This window comes from Scophthalmus maximus, chromosome 18, assembly GCF_022379125.1.
Source record: "Scophthalmus maximus strain ysfricsl-2021 chromosome 18, ASM2237912v1, whole genome shotgun sequence".
Taxonomy (NCBI): Eukaryota; Metazoa; Chordata; class Actinopteri; order Pleuronectiformes; family Scophthalmidae; genus Scophthalmus; species Scophthalmus maximus.
The window spans coordinates 4,497,892-4,516,831 of NC_061532.1; the positions used below are offsets into that span (position 1 = coordinate 4,497,892).

Below are 18,940 nucleotides of genomic sequence, written 5' to 3' on the forward strand. Positions count from 1 at the left end.
GCAAGTCTGTTTTGTGTCGTTTTGCTCTGTGATCGTTGATCTGATGATAACGCTGCTGCATTTCTCTCATGTTTATCAGTTCGTGCGTGTCCTCCTGCTTCAGGTTGGATCCAGTCTTTTAACGCAGTCTCTTTGTCCCAGTCGTCGTGGTTGTATTTCCCCCCCCAAATTAGCCTCGGTGCTAAGTCAATCAGGTATTTTTTATTTGTATTACTTTAGACACTTGTGTCACCGGTCAACAGTGTGTAGGGAGGGAGCTCTGTATTCCCTCCACCCCCGGGACGGCCAAGGAAATTGACCAACTATACCACAGGAGGCAACGAGAGCTAGCCAATCAGAGGCGGAGTAGGGCGGGCCGTGCACGCTTCGTCCCATTCCTGAATGGTGGAGTTGTCGACGGTAGCTTATGCACTACGCGACTAACTGGGCTTTTACGTTTCGATGGGGAGAGGGAGGGAGACGGGACTGACAGGGACCCAACGCAAATACTCAACTTCACTTCGGAAATAAGCGGGAAAATAAACCCGCATCCCGCGTCTTCCAGTTTTAAAAGCGACTTCCTCATTCGCGGATGCCGTTCTCAACGGTTGAAATATTCATTCGGACATTATTTGGGCGGTGGAGGAGCGACGACGAGGTGGCCGAGTGGTTAAGGCGATGGACTGCTAATCCATTGTGCTCTGCACGCGTGGGTTCGAATCCCATCCTCGTCGAAAATAATTTTATGAATTTTTATGTTTCCATATGTCCTATTCAGACAGTACGCCCATTTCAAGATATTAACTTAAGAAAGTTTTGACACGTACTTGTATGAAAACCCAGTCTTTTCTATTCGACAACACCAGCCATTTTTACATTCTTGATAAAATTACTTTTATTCTGCGAATAATCATAATAATGACTATCTTGCGTCTCGAGTTTCACATCACCATGCGGCCACAGACTGTACTCTCGTCTCTGTCGTTGTGAAGTTTTTTCCTTGTTTCCCATCCTCTTGCACCGTTGCCATGATACCAGACAAACAGCCCCACCATTCTTTGACATCACCGTGCATTATTTCTGTGCCACCTTGCAAATCAAATCACAACTCTCCTTATTTTCTTAGTTTTTTTTTATTTAAAAAAAATCTTCATCCGCTTGATAGCTTCTGTTGTGGTATCCCTCTTGTCCCGGCAAAAATTTCTCATCACGGCTCCCCCGGGCATCGGCGACCCCCGTGGCTCCGTAGCGACTCCCGTCCAGTCGACGGGAGAAGTGGGCCGCCTCTCCGCGTCCCTCCGTGAGCTCGTCCGTGGCTCGGCTGCTTGGTTTCTGATCAAACACAGAGGAAGGAACCAACCGCTCACCACGCCTACGAGGGAACTGCTAACTTTCACTAAACAGGAAGCATCTGCAAATACAGCATACTTGTTTCGCTGATGTTAAATTTGACCTTACCTCGCGACCGCTCCGATGTTGATCGATGGCGTACTGGTATTTGGCTGCATTCAGTCCAAGGGCACCGGCTAGTCGCTCTCCGAAGAAATCACAAGCTTATTTTTGGAAACAGAAGACATGGGAAGTCAACCAGATTCTCCGAACATAGCTGAAATTAGTCCCAGTTGGTGAGCTTTTGAATGTGCTTAATTGTCAACATTCCATACTCAGTAGTGAAATCCTCCCAACTAGAATGGCCATGTTCTTGAATGAGAACCTAGTCTGAGAAAGAAGAGACAGAAAAGAACAACAACAGGCGTGACGTGACGTGACTGATGCACCTAACACCAATGTGCTCTCTTTGGCTGCGTCCACACGAATATGCCTTCCTTTTTAAAATGCATCACTGTTGCTGAGTTAAGCGCAGCAAACGGGGAGCGAATATTTCGCCGTGGCATGACTTACTTGCAAGACCGAAAGAGGAAGCAGATCGTCCACTCTGCAGCTGGTTACTTAGCAACAGAAAACTCTCCAAACAGGAAACGACAGTAGTGAAAAACAAGACGAGGGATTTCTCGTCCTGAACCGGTGACGAGGTGGAACCAGGACTTGTTTTTCCCGCAGCGTTTGGCCCGATCACCACTGACAAGGACCAAAGTCAGCATGCGAGTGCAGGCGACCGCGTCATCGTTTCCAAACGCCTCTTGTTTTAAGTGCCCTGAAAACTGACAGGCGTTGACAGCAGGCGTAAACAACGCAGCGGGCGGTGCATGTCAAAATGAGAGCCCAGTAACCCACTGCAGAGTGGACTCATCTGTGTTCATGTACGGTGTATGTGGACGTGGCCCCGGACTGTTCCTCACCCTCTCTGCGGGCTCGCCGAAGGGAGGTGCGTTTGCGGCTGGCTCCCCTTCCTCACCACTGGATTCCTCCTCCAGGGTTTCACCGCTGGCGAAGTGGATGATCTTCCTCTGCCCGGACGGGGCAGGACCGGCGAACTCGGTGTCCCGGCTGCACACTTCCTGACAGATTGGAGAGACCTTTTATTTGGAACCCGACAACCCTTTTGTGATCTTTACCTGTGTCTAGCATGTTTCTCATTTCTTGTATGCAATTTTATGTCCTGACTACATCAAGGGTGAAGATTTCCCACGGGGCCGGTCACGAAACTGCTCCATGACACCCGACTGACACCTCTGCCAGAGGGTCACCGAGCAAAGTCTGAGCTGACACCTCTGTTTGTCTTGCCTCATTGTTGCACACACTTACTTCCTGCTGGTGGCGGCCGTTCATTCTCCGGATAGAACAATTCTCTCGTTGGCGCTGCAGTGCGACTGTGTCGACTCTGTTCTTTCTCTCATGTCACGGTTGCAGTCGTGTGTCCCTCCACGGCGACTCTGGGACAGCGCGCCGGGGGAAAAAACCCGACTGCAGGATACAGGATTAGTCGTTGAAACCTGAGATACCAGATCGAGGCGTGCGCACCTCTGTCACAGGGAAACTGTCACTGATGTGCAGTTTCCTTCCCGGCCTCAAGGGGCTGGACCTAGCAGCAGTGTGTGGAATGTGAGAGTTTAGTGCCAACGTTATTCTGCAGGGACCGGGGTGTTTCCAGTGTATTTGCCCCTTAATTGGCCTGAAACTCAGATAAAGCATTCGGCATTTGATAAAGATTTGCAACAAATGTGGATGTGAGACATTTTAATATGCATCAAAGTGAAATACTGGAATATTTGTATTACTCCGCTGCTGGGCTAAGGGAAACTGGCATGTGAAAATGGAACATCGTATTGAAAATGTAGAGGAATATCAGGGATGCTAAAATTTAATTCAATTTGTTCAGGGTTTGACAATGTTTAAAAAGCGTCAATAACCCCCCCCCCCCCCCCCCCCCCCCCCACACACACACACACAAACACCATCTGTTTTCCTATCACCACCACTTTTGAAATCAAAAAAAGAAAGGAGCCATTTCGCTCAAGCAGTGAAGTGGAATACACTTTATAATTTAACATGGCATCACCATGGTGTTAGCATCGCTTCATACAAACTAGTGACCACAGCAGGCGGTGTTGATTTTTATTGTATACCAAGTGCTGAAAGCATAACACTAAGTTTAGAACATAGTATTTGGCTCGTCGGTTGTATTTTTTTTTTTTAAAGGTTTGACAAAGCTCCTCCCAAGTGTTTCCACAAGCGTAGGTGTACTAGCACTGATGATTGAGCTGACCTTTGTGTGTTGAGCCTGTGGAGCCTCTCCAGCACATTAACAGGATAACGCTGAAGTGCATCTCAAGAAATGACATGAGTTAAGAACTGTGTTGTACACAAACAGCGGACACGGAGGAGTGGAGTTTAATGAACGATTTAATACCCTCTGAAGTAAATTTAACATGAAAGACACCATTGAGAGGGTGAACGAGGCGCTGTAACGTTTCAACGCGGCCCTCATTGATCCACAGTTGGGAGCTCGCTCTGCTCCGATGGATGCTTCTCAATTACATCCACCCCTCATTCAGCGAGACGCTCGTCTCCTTTTTCACGTAGCTCAGGTAAAAGTAACATACATGTAGGGACATGAAGGAGTATACGTGTGAGCTGTATATTACACTTTATACAAGTTTTCCAGCAACTGATTGTTACGCTTCATCGGACGGGACCCTATCAAGTGAGAGATTCAACAACACATCGCAGCACAGAAAATGATGTTTTAGACACCAATGTTCTTTCAGTTCAGGTACGCTGACACTTTACACTCCTCGCCTGACCCTTTGCCCTCGAAGAAAATGATAACATACTCGCTGGGTCAGCTACTGACAACAGCGCTCTCGGCAACAGGAGGGAGCGTCGTATACATCGGTGGCTATTTCTGATGTATCCACTGAAATATAGAAAATCAACATCATAAACATGTGATTCAAATGACACAACTGTGTAGTGTCGTTAAGTGTTTAAAGTTGTCAGCTAAACTACTGTTACATTAAAAAATAGAAATAAATTAATACCTATCAGGGAAAAGTACGCTCGTCAAGTTAACTAATGATCAAACTTAATGCAGGAATAAGTGAACAAAGTAGAAAACGGCCATGTAATCTAATGTACAAAACAACACGACTACAGTACAGTAAATATGTCATGTGATCCGAATTAGATGTTGTGATTGTAAACTGCTAACAGCTAAAACAAACTGGCACCGGCAATAACACTTGCTGTCTTGTTCATTGTGTCTCTGAATAAATCTCAGATTGAAATGCATTCCAATCATCTGAAAAGTACATTATGCAAATCCTACATTTACTTATTTTTTTAAATTTCAGATGCCACTACTGCATCTTTTGTTTGCATCTATTTCTAATCTATAGCCTTTTATTGTCGGCCAACTCCTTTTATAAAAAAAGAATTTTAATCGTCGTGTCACCAGTCCAGAGCACTTTGGTGCCAAAAGGTTGAAAACCCAGACACTTGTGTAAGAGAAGAAGCAGTGAACAGGTTTACCCTGTAGCCAAAGTCACCATTAACAGAACTACATTTGCCCGTCAGAACCTAATTTAGGAGCAAACCTTTGGGTTGACAAGTAAACACCAACCATAACCATGTTTCTTCATCATTTCAGGTTTACTTCACAGACGTGCTGTTTGTGTTTTGAACGTCACACTCGGGAGCTGTTTTTTTTTGAGGATCTGTCCACGCTCTGGATGAAACGCAATGATAACGGCCGTCATACCCAAATACAATACACATGTCTTAGCGTGAATGCAAAACGTCATGGATTAATAAAAATAAAAAAAACACATTGTCCTATGGAGGTGTACATGGAAGTAAGTATGGATGCCATCATTTCAATCGACGGGAGACGTTTAGGAGACGACGCAGCCTGTGTCCTTCTGAGGCTTCAAATCTGGCTCCTTCACCGGTTTCACCTCCTCCTCCTTGGGTTTGGCCTAGAGAGTTCAAAAAGAAACCGCAGAATCCGATGTTAACCATTAATCACAAACCTGTTACCTTTTGTTCTGGAGTTAGTGTTTGTGTGCCGGCATAAAGCCTGTGTTGCGCTGCGGTACCTTCTCGTTTTTGGCTCCCTTGGTCAGGTCAAAGGTGGCGTAGACCTCAGCGGTGCACTGCTCGCCGAGAGGCGGAAGCTCGAACGGGACAGGCTCGGCCAGGCCATAGCTCGCCTTCAACTCCAGCTGGGGTGCCTCGGCAGGGACCTTGTGGAAGTATCTGAGGAAATTGCAATTATAAAGGGAAGGAGACGGGGGTCAAATTAGAAAAGGTTTACAGTTATCTTTTCTACTCAGTCCTATCCCACTGTAATGCCACTTGCTGTAAATAAAAATGTTTTTGGTTCGAGTCAGATATATAAAGGTGTGCGTGCGGGTCGGGGTGATCTCAAGACGCATTGAGGTCAGATTTTGGCACGTTCACACCAGCGCTGTCCAACTGTGATGGGATGTTAAAACCAGCTCTGAACAGGGTCTTTGCTTGTGAGAGGCGAGAGATACTGTTGGCAACTTCATGAAACCAGTTGTCGATGTAACAACACCATTAACCTGTATTTACAGCAGCTGCTACAGTGAATGTCAGAGGTCTTATTAGGTCAGTGATGGTCAGACACTCATCAGACAATAAGTTTAATATAATAAACTTAATCCATCAGGATTGAAAAAAGAAAATGACCAATATTAGCACAGCTGAATGCTCTGCGTGCGCGTGTCCGCCATGACGAACTCACATGAATCCATTTTCCCTCTGGCACTTCTCCAGTGTGTTTTTAATGACGCCGCCCAGCTTGAGGAAGAACAGCTGCTCCGACGGCTTGGCTGTGGTGCCCGGCCCTTTGGTCTGACGGTACTCTTTACACAGCGCCTCGGCACGGGAGTAACCTGCACAGAGACGTTGTGTTTGTATTAATACAAAAAGAAATGTTCGGCTGTTAAAGGAGCAGTAATTAATCCAATACACTTTTTGGTCAAAATCGCAAAAAAGAAATCTGGGTTTTCGGCTCAGTCCTGGTTCTGTAAAATCGTAAACAAAAAAATGGTGCGGACTGCACCTCACAACACTGTGCAGTTTTTAAATATCACTCCCGACACCTTAAAGCGATAGTTCAGTGATTTTGAAGTGGGGTTGTATGAGTTACTTATGCATACTAGTTAATATGTTGCCTTATGGAGGAGGTGATCAGCGGTAGTTTTGAGTTGAACAGCTGATTTACGGAGTGATACGCTGATTCACTGCACTGGCATGAGTTGGCGCAGTAAATATAAGTAGGCTTGACAAAAAATGCAAACCTATGCTGCTGTGTGGCGGCAAACTGAAGCAGTGAAAACAATTCATCCTTCAGCGTACAATTAAACGAATACGTTTTAAAATGTGTCGAAAAAAAGACGTTTTTCGGTGGTCCCCTCTGCAACAGTGGGACTCAGACTTTCGCTACTTCCACTCCTCGTGATAGCGACCGACACTACGACTTTAGTGATTACCGCGTTGGTCTCCCAATACCCCAGGGATGCGGGTTCGAACCTCGTCCAGTGCAGTAAAATCATCAACAACAACATAGAGAGAGACAAGCTTTCTCCAAAATCACTAACTGCCACTTTAAGGCAGGGCAGGTGAGCAAAAAGCACGACTCCTCTCTACGTGATGAGATGCGCCCCCAAAAATACTGCAGCAGCACAGGAAACACGCACATACAGAGGAAACACCTGTTTCGCGAACTATGTGGAACTAACCCATTATGCGTCACTTCTGTTAGATACGTACACTTCTCTGCTTCCTGGAGAGATCGTATAGCCTCACCACACTTGTCACTTGCCAGCAGCGTCTGCCCGTGATAGCAGTATGCCTGTGAACACAATTGAAGAGCAGAACCATTAGACAGTGCAGGGCTACATGAGAAGCACACGTATGCTCTGTGAAGTTCCTTTATATCCTCTATGTAAATATACGTTTTAAAGACCTGTTAGTTTGGTCTTGAAATCCACAAGGAAGACGTGTGAAGTACACATGAACTCACGTAAGCCATGTAAAAGTGCCACTTCAGCTGAAGATACTTCCTCCACTTGCTGCTGCACTCGGGCTCCAACGTGTTGAGTGTGTGGTCTGCGAACACGAACACAAAGCTTCAGCACAGTCTCAGCTAACGGAACTGATGCACGTTTAATATTTCATATACACTAACGTAAGGTTAAGAAGGAGAAACATTTTTAAATGTATTTTCTAAACCAGGAGCAGAAAAATACTGACCGGCTTTTTGATAGAAGTTTGCCGTTTCGAACGCCAGCGCTGCGATGAGCGTGGCATTGTGCTTCAGTTCAATCGCCCTGGCAATCGTCACTGTAAATGAAAAAACGAAATGAGATGGTAAAAAAACTAAAACGCAATTAATCCCATGCATATCTGCTGTCAGCCACTTGGTCTGGGGAACACACACTTTTCTTTGTGCAACCCTTTGTCATGTCAGCTGTCAGGATATTTATTGATTTATTCATTCAAGATATCGGTTGAGCACATACATTTCTAAATTATACATTACACAAGCAGAGTTAAGAACTATTTTGAGTACATGTGCTCTTTAATACTGAACTCTTAATTATTATTTCATCTTAACACTAACCCCAACTGAATTTCAGATCAAAAGACTAGGGCTGTCAACCTTCCTCTATAATCCCATTTGAATTTTATTCCTTATTATTTGGAATATTCAAAGTGTATTTTTAATATTTCGAATACGAATACCATACCACCAACAGTTCACCTTTCACGAGAGTTGTAATGTCTATACCTGTAGAATATGTCACAGAAGCGGTAACAAAACTTTCTTATTGTTTTTGACGCACACTGTCTTTCTCTTTTTCTCCTAGTTCGACCTGGTCTTCTAACTTTTCAAATGTGAGCTACCGAGCCCACACATTTAAAAATACGTAAAAATACACAGCCATTATAAAACATAGTAAATGGCAAGAGTTGTATTAATATAGGTAAAGTGTTGCTGCTGTACCTTCTTGTGCTTCTGCTTGACACTGGATGATGTACGCGTCGATCACTCTGGACTCCAGGTCTCTGCCCTTTTCGGCCGGGGTGATGAGGCGAGGGATGTGAACCTCCTGCGGGGAAACATGCCAGAAAATAGGAAGATATTTCTAAAAAAAATGGCAAAATCCCTGTGTTCTAACTCTTTAAACTTTAGATCGATTGTTTGTCTGCAAAATGTGACTGTTGTGGATATGAGGGGAGTTTAATAATAGAAACAGGGCTTTCCTTGAGTTCTTTAGCCAGCTGTTGATATATATTACGCTGATTAGTGATCATCTGCACCAACAGTAAATGATCAATCAAAATGAAATCAGAGGCATCAGTGAACAGTGTATTCAGTTCATATCTACAGATAATACAAAGAGCACTTTTGTGTGTCGATGCAGCTCACCTTGAGGTTTTTGAATATTCCAGCAGAAAGCTTCAGGCTCCGGTGAACATCTTTCGCTTCAGGCTCCGTTATGCTATTAAACAGACGACAAACGTGACAGTGACAAATGTTTAGTGAAGGATCGAAAAATCTTGTGTTAATAAATATATGACTGATTTAACATTAAATATAGGCAAAAGTAGCCACGTACTTTTCTTTGCCGGCGAGTCGAGAGGCAAACTTGGTGTACCAGACGGCGACGTTGAAGGCCATGGAGACCAGCTCGAACACTGCGTCCTGCTGGGCACTGGGAGGAGAGCAACCGACACGCTCAGTGTCCACTTTATTAGGTACACCGGTACGGCCTTAATACAACTGTTCTGCCATATGTTCTACTTTCGTGATTGTTCATTTCATTGACACATTTCACATTTCTGCATTGAGGTCATAGTTAGCAGTGGTTTTGTGCTGAGCTGCATATTAATGAGGCGTCTGTTAATATTCTGACCCCCTCCTGTTTGTAGAAATTTGAAAACAACTCTCAGTATAGTGTAGTTCAGTGCAACACCATCTTTAACTATAACATCAGTGGATTGACATATTTTGGAGAATGTCAACAAAAACTCAACATACATGAACATAATCATACAGGTGTTATAGAGTGGCAGAGCTGTAGTATTGGATATCGTTACATTTTTCAAGTGTACCTAATAAAGTGACCAATACAGCAAACAGCATTTGTCATGTAATAACTACATATGTATTGTGGTAATATTTAATGAAGTGCAGAGTATACAGCACTTCAAGACCAGATTAGACCCAATAATATGTGTATGTGTGTGTCACACAATTAACATAATAATACTGTCCCTCCCTATGTTTTGACGTTCTATAAGTTTAAATCGACACCCAACACGTCCAGGGACCCAACACTGTACGTGTCGGGTCCCTCCACGTACTGCGGGACTGGCAGTTTTTAATCTTTCTACCTTGGTGTATTTCCTTGTAAGGTGTCAGTCCACTTGAAGTTCTGGATGAACCTCATCTTGTTCTCCTGTGTTGTTCCATCCAAGGACGAGATAAAGCCTAACGTGTGTTAAACCAATGTTAAAAAAAAACAGCAGCTGGTTAGATGCAAAGCAACATAAAAAAGGCAATGACACAGAAGACAAAGAGACACAATTTACTGTAAATCAAATGTGTTAAAATACATGAAGTGTGTTGGTCTAATAAAGGCTCAAAATGCAGTTACTTTTTTTCAGTCGATGTGCAATGACATTACAAGACCATGCTCATTATCATTCAAGAGTTAAGAATGGGAAATGTGTGAATTATTAGCATGATAAAATAACAACTAGCTTTCCCCTAACATTTTATGACAATATCTCATACAGAATTGTCTATATCTGCATGTTCTATATTGAGGCAATGTGATATTTATACAGAGGGAAATATTCAGAACTGAAGACTCCATGTTTTTATGTCTTCACAGCTCTGTCACACAGTACTGTATGTCCTGTAGATCATTTGACATATATTTCTTAAAGATTAAGTATGAGCCATTTTGTATCTCAGGAAACTTTGTGATCTCCACTAGAATTAAAATAAAATTCTACTGTTTTGAACAACCCCAACAGCCTGAGTTCATACTGACTGACCTGCAGCATGTTCAGTGAGCACCACTGCTGACATTCGACATGGTTCATTAATATTTACGACAAAATGTAATGTCAATATCTCTGTGAGGGGATGTGTCAGTTGTGTTCTGAGATTGACAACTTTTGCGTGACACGGTGTGCATAGTAAGGCCTGCCTCCAGGAGGAGGAAAACATTCTGTGCATGTGAAATACATACTAACTTTGTAACAAAAATGTGTTGTTTATTTCACAGATATGCATTTCCTTGCATATTCCTATCAAATGAGTTTGTTCGCGTTCTGCTGTCATTTTGGGGATAGTGTATATTTTCTCATTCATATGCTTTGCTCACCGGTGTGTGAATTGACCCGGATATGAAGCATCCACAGTGCAAAAATAATGATGTATACGACAGGGTTCTCTTCTGTCCTCTCGCTTCTCTGAACAATTTCTTTACCGTTTATCACTACAGCTGAAATCTGGGTCTGCAGAACTCGTTTAATGGGTAAAATCTCCTCGTAAATAAACACACACACACGCCAAGCTAAACATGACCAATCCAATTTATAGTGATTCCAAGTTTGTGCCTCTGTAAATGAACGTAAATAACCATCTGACGTTGGACAGGTTGTGGACAGGCACAGAACAAGCAACGCTGATGTGAATTAAACCCTCGCAAGGCAGGCGGAGCAGAAGAGGTGATTTTGCTGGAGTGTAAACGAACCTTGCAAGAGGGAGAAGTACGCGTCTGTGGCGTTTTTCATCATCTCAGGGTTGCAGGTGACATCGGTGAACATCTCCAGCAGTCTCGCCCTGGTTGTCCTCAGGTCACTGCGTGAGACAAATAGCCATCAACTGATGCTCCTACATTTATAGTGATCGCAACAGTATTAAGACTGATTGTATCCAGAAAAAGGGCGGTGTCATCTAATGAGTCAAAGAGATGTCAGTCATCAAATGACTGCCACAGCAGCACGGCATGCCATTGATGAAGTCATTTATCATCATGAGAACAGGTGAGACTAACATGATCACATATCTCGATTAGATCCGTGTCATAGTCCATTCGAATGACACTCTTTGCAGTATATTAAGTGGAGGAGATAAGACATACTTGCATATCTTATTGGCAGCGGGACTCCCTGCCACGCCGTAGAAATTAAAGGACACGGGCGCTGTCGCCTTCAGTGGGTTTCTGTGAAACCAATGTGCCATCCTGTGGACGAGGACACACCTGGAGAGGGGGAACATCAAGCACGACAGGCAATTAATAACCGGGTTGTGTTTTCTAGCCGTCTCCCGAATAGCTAGTACGCGTTAGTGCGGTGATTATAAAGCGGTCATTGTGAACGAGCTAGCGAATGCATCATCTTGGCTAATATCAAATTACCGATTCGTTGGCTACAGCTAGCTGTCGGCCGTGTTGTGCTAAAAGTTGCAAAAAAGATCGATACACCTCTGGCGTTACACCGAGCAGCCATTAATGTCGTTTTGAATCATTTTGTGTTTTTGTTTTTTTATCCACTGTAGACAAAAGTACATTACGTAAGCTACAGCGAGCAACGGCTAACGGCTAACGCTGGCTACATCCACAAACGTAAACACGATTCCCTGAAGCGACACGACAACTGACTTACTGGCTTAACAGTTGAACAAAGGGACCGCAGACGTTTAAATATGGTGTTATTTTCAACTTCTAACCTGTCGTCACGGCGCTGGGGATGTGATGTTTGGAGTCCTACTGGAAAGAGTGACACTGATAACTTACTTCCGGAAATAAACACGGAGCAGATGTTAACCAATGAAATCCGCCGCGTCGGTCACGTGTCGTGTGTCCGGAAAATACCTCAGGTTTCCAATGGGCTCCTCTTTTGTTCCGGGCTTCAAGCGGCTCATGGGACATGTCATGTTGTGCCTATTTTTACTGCCGTCAGACCAGTCTGACAGAGCGCTGTGTCTGAGTAATGATCCTGGAAATGTTTTTTTCTAATACGTCACGTAATCTCCTAATCATTTCCTTGAATATTCCCATGAAATAATGTACTTTGATAGTAATCATGGTCAAAGTAGACAAATGTTCTCATTGTTATTTAAGTCGATTGTGTTGAAACTATTATCAGCGCTGTTCTTTCAACGTCCATTTTCTTCTTATAAAATGTATTATTATATTATCATATTAGCAGTTGTTGACTTTGAGTGGTGTTGATGGTTGAACATACATTTTTTTAATGAGAGTCAAGGTAAGCCGTTGGAATTAACTCGAAGCAAATTATACTCTTGTTTTCAAGAAACCTGCATAAAGTGTTACAAGTTGTTGTTTTTCTAAAAATTAATGACTATCAGACAAACATTCAACGTCTTTTAATTTCCAATTTGGCAAAAATTAAGTGAACAACAAACAGCGTTTTCAAGTGATGGTCAGAAAGGAACATAAAGACAAGCAATAAAAATGTTTCAACAACCGTAAATCTCACCGACTATGGAACGATCAAACATCCCAATTACATACACACACATACTTAATAGACACACACACATACTTAACAGACACATACGTCAGAGAAATTCATTATAACATGTATATTTTTATGTTATTTAAAAATAAATTGTGCTTTTCAACATTTAAACAGAAGATAATTTATCCCATCTGACACTCATTTCCTATTTCTTGAATCTCCATAAGGCACAGTGACATGGAACAAGTTCAGGTAAAGCAGGTTAAGGCACTTATCTGGGGCCACTGTCATCTGTACAAGCAAGATGCCACAGTGAGGCAACCATTTTCCCTAATTGTATAATTAGGATTACTTTTTTTGTGTGTGAATTTAACACCCACATTAATATATTTCACAACACACAAAATCTTATGAATAAAGGCACAATCAAAAATATCTATCAAGACAATTATGAGTCTGCAGCACTAGAAAATATAGAAGTCATCTTCACTGTTATCAGTGCACTTTTAAAAATCTCTTTAAAACAGGCTAGGGCACAGAGGATCGATCAAAAGGCACATTTGGTCCGCTATATATGGTTATGAATATGTCAGTTGTTCTCCTTTTACACTCTATAGAGGAAATTTCAGCTTTAGTGGGATATTAGAGGGAAATCCAGAAAAGGTGACATCTGCCTTTCCTTTTCATGAAATTCTAATGTAGTTCACTCAGTCTTAGTTTCTAAACATCAACTCTAACCCACAAAGGTGCAATTCTAGAAATGCAGAATCACAGACGACCCTGACGTGAACCAGACTCCAAAAGGTCCCTTTTCTCCAATCATTAAGTAAATATACACTCACCAAAAAAAAGAAGGAAAAAGAAAATCAATATCAAGCTCCAGCTGTTGCAACCAAGGGATCAATGCAGTGGGTAGTAGCTGATTAAGTCAAGTGGTGTCTGTCGGCCTTTACTCGGAAAAAGAGAAGACCTCTTGGTTAAAACCGACAGAAACTGAAGGTCACATTCAGTAACACAACTCCAAAGATAGCGGGAGCTCACTGAAGACTGTCACATGCATTTTGATTACACCTACACATCTGTACATAACATGTGCATTTTTGTTGTTGCGTTAAAAAAAAAATAAACGTACCATAAAAAGCACATGTAAAAATGATTGCAGCTGAATGTTCCATAAAAAGCCGCTCACTGGCACATGGAACTTTTTGGTGAATAAACAACATCCCGTGCAGTGTTGTCAGTTATTGTGTGTGTGTGTGTGTGTGTGTGTGTGTGTGTGTGTGTGTGTGTGTGTGTGTGTGTGTGTGTGTGTGTGTGTGTGTGTGTGTGTGTGTGTGTGTGTGTGTGTGTGTGTGTGTGTGTGTGTGTGTGTGTGTGTGTTATAGTCGTTTACTCTCCCTCCTCTACGCTGTTTTTTATATATATATATATATATATATATATCTCTAACCTACTGTTTTGGCTTTTGAGACGCCCAGAGTTACGGTGACAAGACATTGAACCGCCTGACTGAGCTTGCATTCTTGCATTACACACAACACAAATGTCAAGAGTGTCTTTGGCAACTGGGTAGCTTTGGTGATAGGTAAAAAAAAAAAAAAAATTGTGTACATGCACCATGGTTGGACTTGGTTCTATTTCTTAGGAAGACAGACCAATTATAGCCTGCGAAGCCCTGAAAAGTTGTGTATGATAGCACATTCGCAGAACACCGAGTACAACTTGTGAGAAAGGGGGTACAGTTCAAAGTCGTTTGGCATAGTTGTTGCACAAACTGTGGTCCCTGACGTCTCCCCAGCCTCCGTTCTTCATGTGGGCCTTGTGCTCCACCGCTTCCGCGCCGCTGAGGGCAAGAGACGGAGGGAAGAAGCCGTGCTTGGCCACCTTGAGCGCCTCCTCGACCTTCTGCGCGGCCCATTCTGGCCTGCAGTTCCCCTTCTGGTGGAGGCCACAGTCTCCCGTGTGCAGCACCCTGGAGCCCTGCGCCACAAGCACCTTGAGGGGCTTTGGTATGCACGTCCCCGAGAGGTGCTGCAGCGTCCAGTCCCAGTTGTAGTCGTCGTAGGTGCAGAACTCGCTGCTGCAGCCCATCAGTTTATAGTACACCTCCCTGGAGATGGCCATGCCCATGTTGTGCTTCGTGGACATCCACCCAGTGGTCGAAACCTTGTTGGACAATCTGGTGAAATCAGTCACGCCGTTGTGGTTACCCAGAGCCAGCATGTCGCAGTCTGGGCAGCTATTCTTCCTCCACTCTACCATTGACCGATAGAACTGTAAAAAGTCCGGCAGGATGTAGTTGTCCTCCTCCAGGAAGACGGCGAAGCCGCTGTAGCCCTGCATCACGTGCACCCGCTCCCACACAAAGTGCAATTTCCACCACCAGTGGTGCTTGGTCTGCGTGATGGCGGCTTCCCGATAGTGCCCATAGGAGTCGGGGTGTTCCGCGTTGAGGCATCCTGTTTTCACAGCGCTGTCCTTGGGCACGTCTCGGGGGCAGTCTCGCGGATCCTGGCCCGGAAACTCTTTGGGATACAGCTGAGTGCTGAAGGGGAAATAGATTTGCACCACCCTGCAGAAAGTGATCCCCTGCACCATGGCGTTGATCTCCTCCGTGAAATGGTCGTGGCTGAAGATCACGAGGAACCGGTGGACCTCGGCGGCCTCCTCCAGCGACCTGATGAGCAGCCTGAGGTACTCGGGCCTGTCGTGGACCTGCACGACCAGCACCAGCTGGGGCTCGCCCACGAAGCGCTCCGCGTTGAGCACACACTGCTTGTAGTTGGCGGCGTACACGGAGCGGGACAACTCCGGCAGCGAGCCGAAGTTGAACTTCACCGTTTCGCCAGCGCGCGCGCCCCCGTCCCGGGGTCCGCTCTCGTCGCCATCGGAGACGATGGACAGAAACAGGAGCGTCACGACCACGAAGGAGACGAGCAGCAGCGCGAGCAGGTTCCTCTTGAGTAGTCGAAACCTCATTTTGTTCACACACACACACACACACACCCCAAGAGTGGAAACAGAGTCGGGGGCTGAACGGCGACGGTTTTCTCTCTCTCTCTCTCTCTCTCTGCGTTCACCTTGATTATCGCGCGCGTCTTCGCTGCACGCTCGCTCGCGACGGCATCGTCTCCTCGTGCGGCCCCGAAGATCGAACAGGAAGAGTCGGGGCGACGACGAGTGTCAGACGCCTCTGGAGCTCCGTCGTCCTCTCGCCGCACCGTCTCCCCGCGCGGACGCCGTCCGTGTCATTTGCCAGACGCCCGCTTGTTTCTCGGCACCTGTGGGAGGGAAGAGCGGAACAAAGGCGGAAGTGAGTGAAAATGCAAACAGGTGACGAAACCCCCCCCCCCCCCGAACCCGGGCTGAGTAGCCGCAGTTAGCTCGGTTCGACTCACCCGCGCTAGGTGTGATGTGTCAACATTGCTCGCACCAGGAAGAGGTTTTGACGGGACTATGATACATGTCGGAGGGCGGGGGAGGGGCTTATCGAATGCTGACGTGTACAGTCCAGCCAACGGGAGGGGAGCGCGAGCTGCTCGTGCTCAGCGAATCACTGTCCTCCCCCACACTATGGTCGTGCAACACGAGAGCGAAATGTCAACCCGGCACCGGAGGGGGGGGGACTCTCGTACAAGGAAATGACTTCTGTACGTTTATGATAACAGTCGGACGAGTGTCCCTTCTTATTAATAGTTATTATACTATATATATTAAAACAATGTATTGAATTGAGGGGGCGCCCCGCCCCTCCAATGGGAGCCCCCGCCCCCCTGAAAAGTAAATTAATAAAAAAAATATAATTTAATTTTTTATTTTTTATTTTTTATTTTGCATAATGCCAAGCTCAAATAATTCATGGTCACTTTCCATATGTACCTTATTCCTCATTCCTGTATAAAAGATTGTGGATGAAACATGATTTGTGAAACCTAACCCTAACCCTTACAAGCCCTAACTCCACACTTTTTTTTCCTATTCTGTACACAGTTTATAAGATATGATGTTTTTCTACTTATGAAGACTGGTTGTACACGTAGAACTGAACTATGAGTCAGTTTGCCGATTTACAGGCAATTCATTGGAAACGTTACTTCTCTTTAAATCCAAAACAAAGTGAGGATTTCCTGCTTGTCATTTCAGTATTTTTTTTATTCTTATAAATATTGTAAAGTGTTGTAAACGAGTAACCTTGGGCTGTGGGTAGTAGTGATGGGCTTTTTTTTTGACTATTTTCATAATTTTAAGAAAAATTATCCAAAGGATGAATCTATATTTATTAATCACTACACAAAATAGTTTAAAACTGCTCCATCTCAACCAATTATGACAGTAAAATGCTGCTTATGTATAAAAACAAGTAATATAGAAATACATAATGATACAATTACAATGATATCATTATATACATGTCCTGTATTTAGTACTTATACTTTTAATAAATAAGTACATTTTCCTGTTTATACTTACATACTTTTACCATTGTATCATTTTCAAGTCGAGGACCTTTACTTATAATGGAGTTTTTGAACATATTCTATTTAGTTTTGGACTCAAAGGATTTGAATGCATCTTTCTTCACCGATCCTGGACTTTTATCGTCTCCAAAAGCAACTGCTCAGCTGTAAGGGTTAATACATTTCCACCCCTGACCTTACCTGTTCAGGTTTGACTGGTTGAATTGGAATCAGTTCTGTTAGACGTCTCGCCTCGTCATGTAACAAAAGGGTGAGGGGGTTGTTATTCCTGAAAACTGCAAGGCTGGAAAACTTGATACCCCAGACAGGAGAGGACTTAACAAGAGGTGCTATGGAACTAGAAAGGGTGGGTATAGTATCAGATACTGGGGCATCATTATCCGTAAATAGGACACTGTAGTGTTGGAGAATGACTTTGCTATTTGTTGATTCAATTCAATTTCAATTCTTTTTATTTCTATGGTGCCTATTAATAATAATGTATGTTGCGATTGTTTATTAGTAAGGTGAAGACCGTACAATATTATAGAGAGAAACAGTTCCCACAATGAGCAAACACTTTCACATGGAAACAGTGGTGATGGAAGATGTAAACAAAAGTCAGCCAACTTGTTTTTCTACATTTTTAATGGGGAGAATTTGGAGAAGGTGACATGGATCAATTCTTCTATCTTCTGCCATATCAGTATTCTATATATAAAATCATCTGGAAAATCAATTACGAAACTGTTTAGGAATAAAACATTTAACAGACTATTAGGGAGTCCGACCTCCCTTGGGTCTTATCTACCAAGCCTTCACTAAATATTGTCACTGTGAAGGAAACCTGTACATTTGTTGGTCTGTGAATAACATATTGGCAAACAAGTCATATGTGTTAATCAGGTCAGATAGCAGTTTCAAAATGTTCCAAACAAAGTGTCAGTCATATCTGAATTGTTGTAACCTTTTTAAATAGCTCAGCAACTAGCCCAGCTTTTGTCAAAGAGAAGAGTCACCACTTCAATACTTTTACGCAGAAAATAGACAAAATATCTGAAGAAAAAAATTCTTACTATCACTATTATTCATATTTTACACATTTTTTAAAAGGAAATGTCTACAGGACACAAGGAACTGAGTCCCTATTTTGTAGAGTAACCCATGAATAATATCAATTACATACATAGTTGCAGGAAATTATGATAAGGAGTCAGCAGACAGTCAACTTCCTGCGACAAGACCTTCCTGCGTCAAGACCTGGCTTTTGACAGGAAAGAGCCTCCTGGAACGCTGAGTCAAACTGCCCTGTCATGTGTGTGTCTCGCTCAAGGAAAAAACATGCTACAAGTTTTGTGAAATAAAAACCTGACAGGCACATGCGTTCCTCGTGGCTTCACTGTTAAATACAATAGTCCTGTACCTGATACACGATAGCATATTAGCACACAGATAATCAACCCTATATAAAAAAAATTCCCCAAGTGTAGAATTTGGCTTCAAAAAATATGAAAAATAACTCCACTACAGTACAGTATAATCCACAGATATTGTATGTGTGCGATTTA

At 43.6% G+C, this 18,940-nt stretch overlaps 3 protein-coding genes and 1 non-coding gene across 9 annotated transcripts; 1 reads left to right on the forward strand and 3 right to left on the reverse strand.

Annotated features, from left to right (window-relative positions):
• The first annotated feature begins 631 nt into the window (after positions 1-631).
• On the forward strand, positions 632-713 carry trnas-gcu. Its single transcript has one exon. It is a non-coding gene; the product is annotated as a tRNA-Ser (tRNA).
• A 380-nt stretch (positions 714-1,093) lies between these two features.
• Positions 1,094-2,942, reverse strand: LOC118289730 (protein FAM177A1). Of its 3 annotated transcripts, none has more exons than XM_035616683.2 (5): positions 2,686-2,942; positions 2,280-2,438; positions 1,644-1,698; positions 1,438-1,532; positions 1,094-1,362 (listed from the first exon to the last, which is right to left on the reverse strand). In XM_035616683.2, exons 1-5 carry the CDS (start codon positions 2,707-2,709, stop codon positions 1,117-1,119), a joined length of 579 nt encoding a protein of 192 aa, XP_035472576.2. In that variant the 5' UTR covers positions 2,710-2,942; the 3' UTR covers positions 1,094-1,116. The 3 variants fall into 3 exon arrangements, with proteins under 3 accessions (XP_035472576.2, XP_035472577.2, XP_047184852.1); XM_035616684.2 differs by having other exon boundaries at positions 1,094-1,311; positions 2,686-2,941; XM_047328896.1 differs by having other exon boundaries at positions 1,209-1,351; positions 2,686-2,940.
• An 823-nt stretch (positions 2,943-3,765) lies between these two features.
• Positions 3,766-12,291, reverse strand: brox (BRO1 domain and CAAX motif containing). 4 transcript variants are annotated; one of them, XR_007030124.1, is made up of 14 exons: positions 12,097-12,239; positions 11,574-11,693; positions 11,184-11,290; positions 9,811-9,907; positions 9,033-9,128; positions 8,843-8,915; positions 8,417-8,522; positions 7,663-7,752; positions 7,433-7,518; positions 7,180-7,261; positions 6,149-6,299; positions 5,478-5,637; positions 5,003-5,357; positions 3,766-4,959 (listed from the first exon to the last, which is right to left on the reverse strand). XR_007030124.1 is itself a non-coding variant. In XM_035616679.2 (13 exons), exons 2-13 carry the CDS (start codon positions 11,672-11,674, stop codon positions 5,274-5,276), a joined length of 1,233 nt encoding a protein of 410 aa, XP_035472572.1. In that variant the 5' UTR covers positions 11,675-11,693; positions 12,161-12,291; the 3' UTR covers positions 3,766-5,273. The 4 variants fall into 4 exon arrangements, 3 of the variants coding, with proteins under 3 accessions (XP_035472572.1, XP_035472573.1, XP_035472574.1); XM_035616679.2 differs by having other exon boundaries at positions 3,766-5,357; positions 12,161-12,291; XM_035616680.2 differs by having other exon boundaries at positions 3,766-5,357.
• Positions 12,292-12,805: 514 nt separating this feature from the next.
• On the reverse strand, positions 12,806-16,404 carry LOC118289728 (alpha-1,6-mannosyl-glycoprotein 2-beta-N-acetylglucosaminyltransferase). Its single transcript, XM_035616678.2, has 2 exons — positions 16,314-16,404; positions 12,806-16,196 (listed from the first exon to the last, which is right to left on the reverse strand). The coding sequence occupies exon 2, from the start codon at positions 15,892-15,894 to the stop codon at positions 14,659-14,661; it is 1,236 nt and encodes a 411-aa protein (XP_035472571.1). The 5' UTR covers positions 15,895-16,196; positions 16,314-16,404; the 3' UTR covers positions 12,806-14,658.
• Between the last annotated feature and the right edge of the window lie 2,536 nt (positions 16,405-18,940).

What these genes read in the sequence shown, in the direction of transcription:
- LOC118289730 (XM_035616683.2), bottom strand. Translation starts at nt 2,709, where the DNA reads ATGAACGGCCGCCACCAGCAGGAA. An exon ending in TGGGAGGATTTCACTACTGA is followed by an intron (nt 1,533 to 1,643) that starts GTATGGAATGTT and finishes TCCAAAAATAAG; the next exon opens with CTTGTGATTTCTTCGGAGAG. An exon ending in AACATCGGAGCGGTCGCGAG is followed by an intron (nt 1,363 to 1,437) that starts GTAAGGTCAAAT and finishes GAAAGTTAGCAG; the next exon opens with TTCCCTCGTAGGCGTGGTGA.
- brox (XM_035616679.2), bottom strand. Translation starts at nt 11,674, where the DNA reads ATGGCACATTGGTTTCACAGAAACCCACTGAAGGCGACAGCGCCCGTG. An exon ending in GAATATTCAAAAACCTCAAG is followed by an intron (nt 8,523 to 8,842) that starts GTGAGCTGCATC and finishes GTTTCCCCGCAG; the next exon opens with GAGGTTCACATCCCTCGCCT. An exon ending in TCTCCAGGAAGCAGAGAAGT is followed by an intron (nt 6,300 to 7,179) that starts GTACGTATCTAA and finishes GTCTCTGTGCAG; the next exon opens with GTTACTCCCGTGCCGAGGCG.
- LOC118289728 (XM_035616678.2), bottom strand. Translation starts at nt 15,894, where the DNA reads ATGAGGTTTCGACTACTCAAGAGGAACCTGCTCGCGCTGCTGCTCGTC.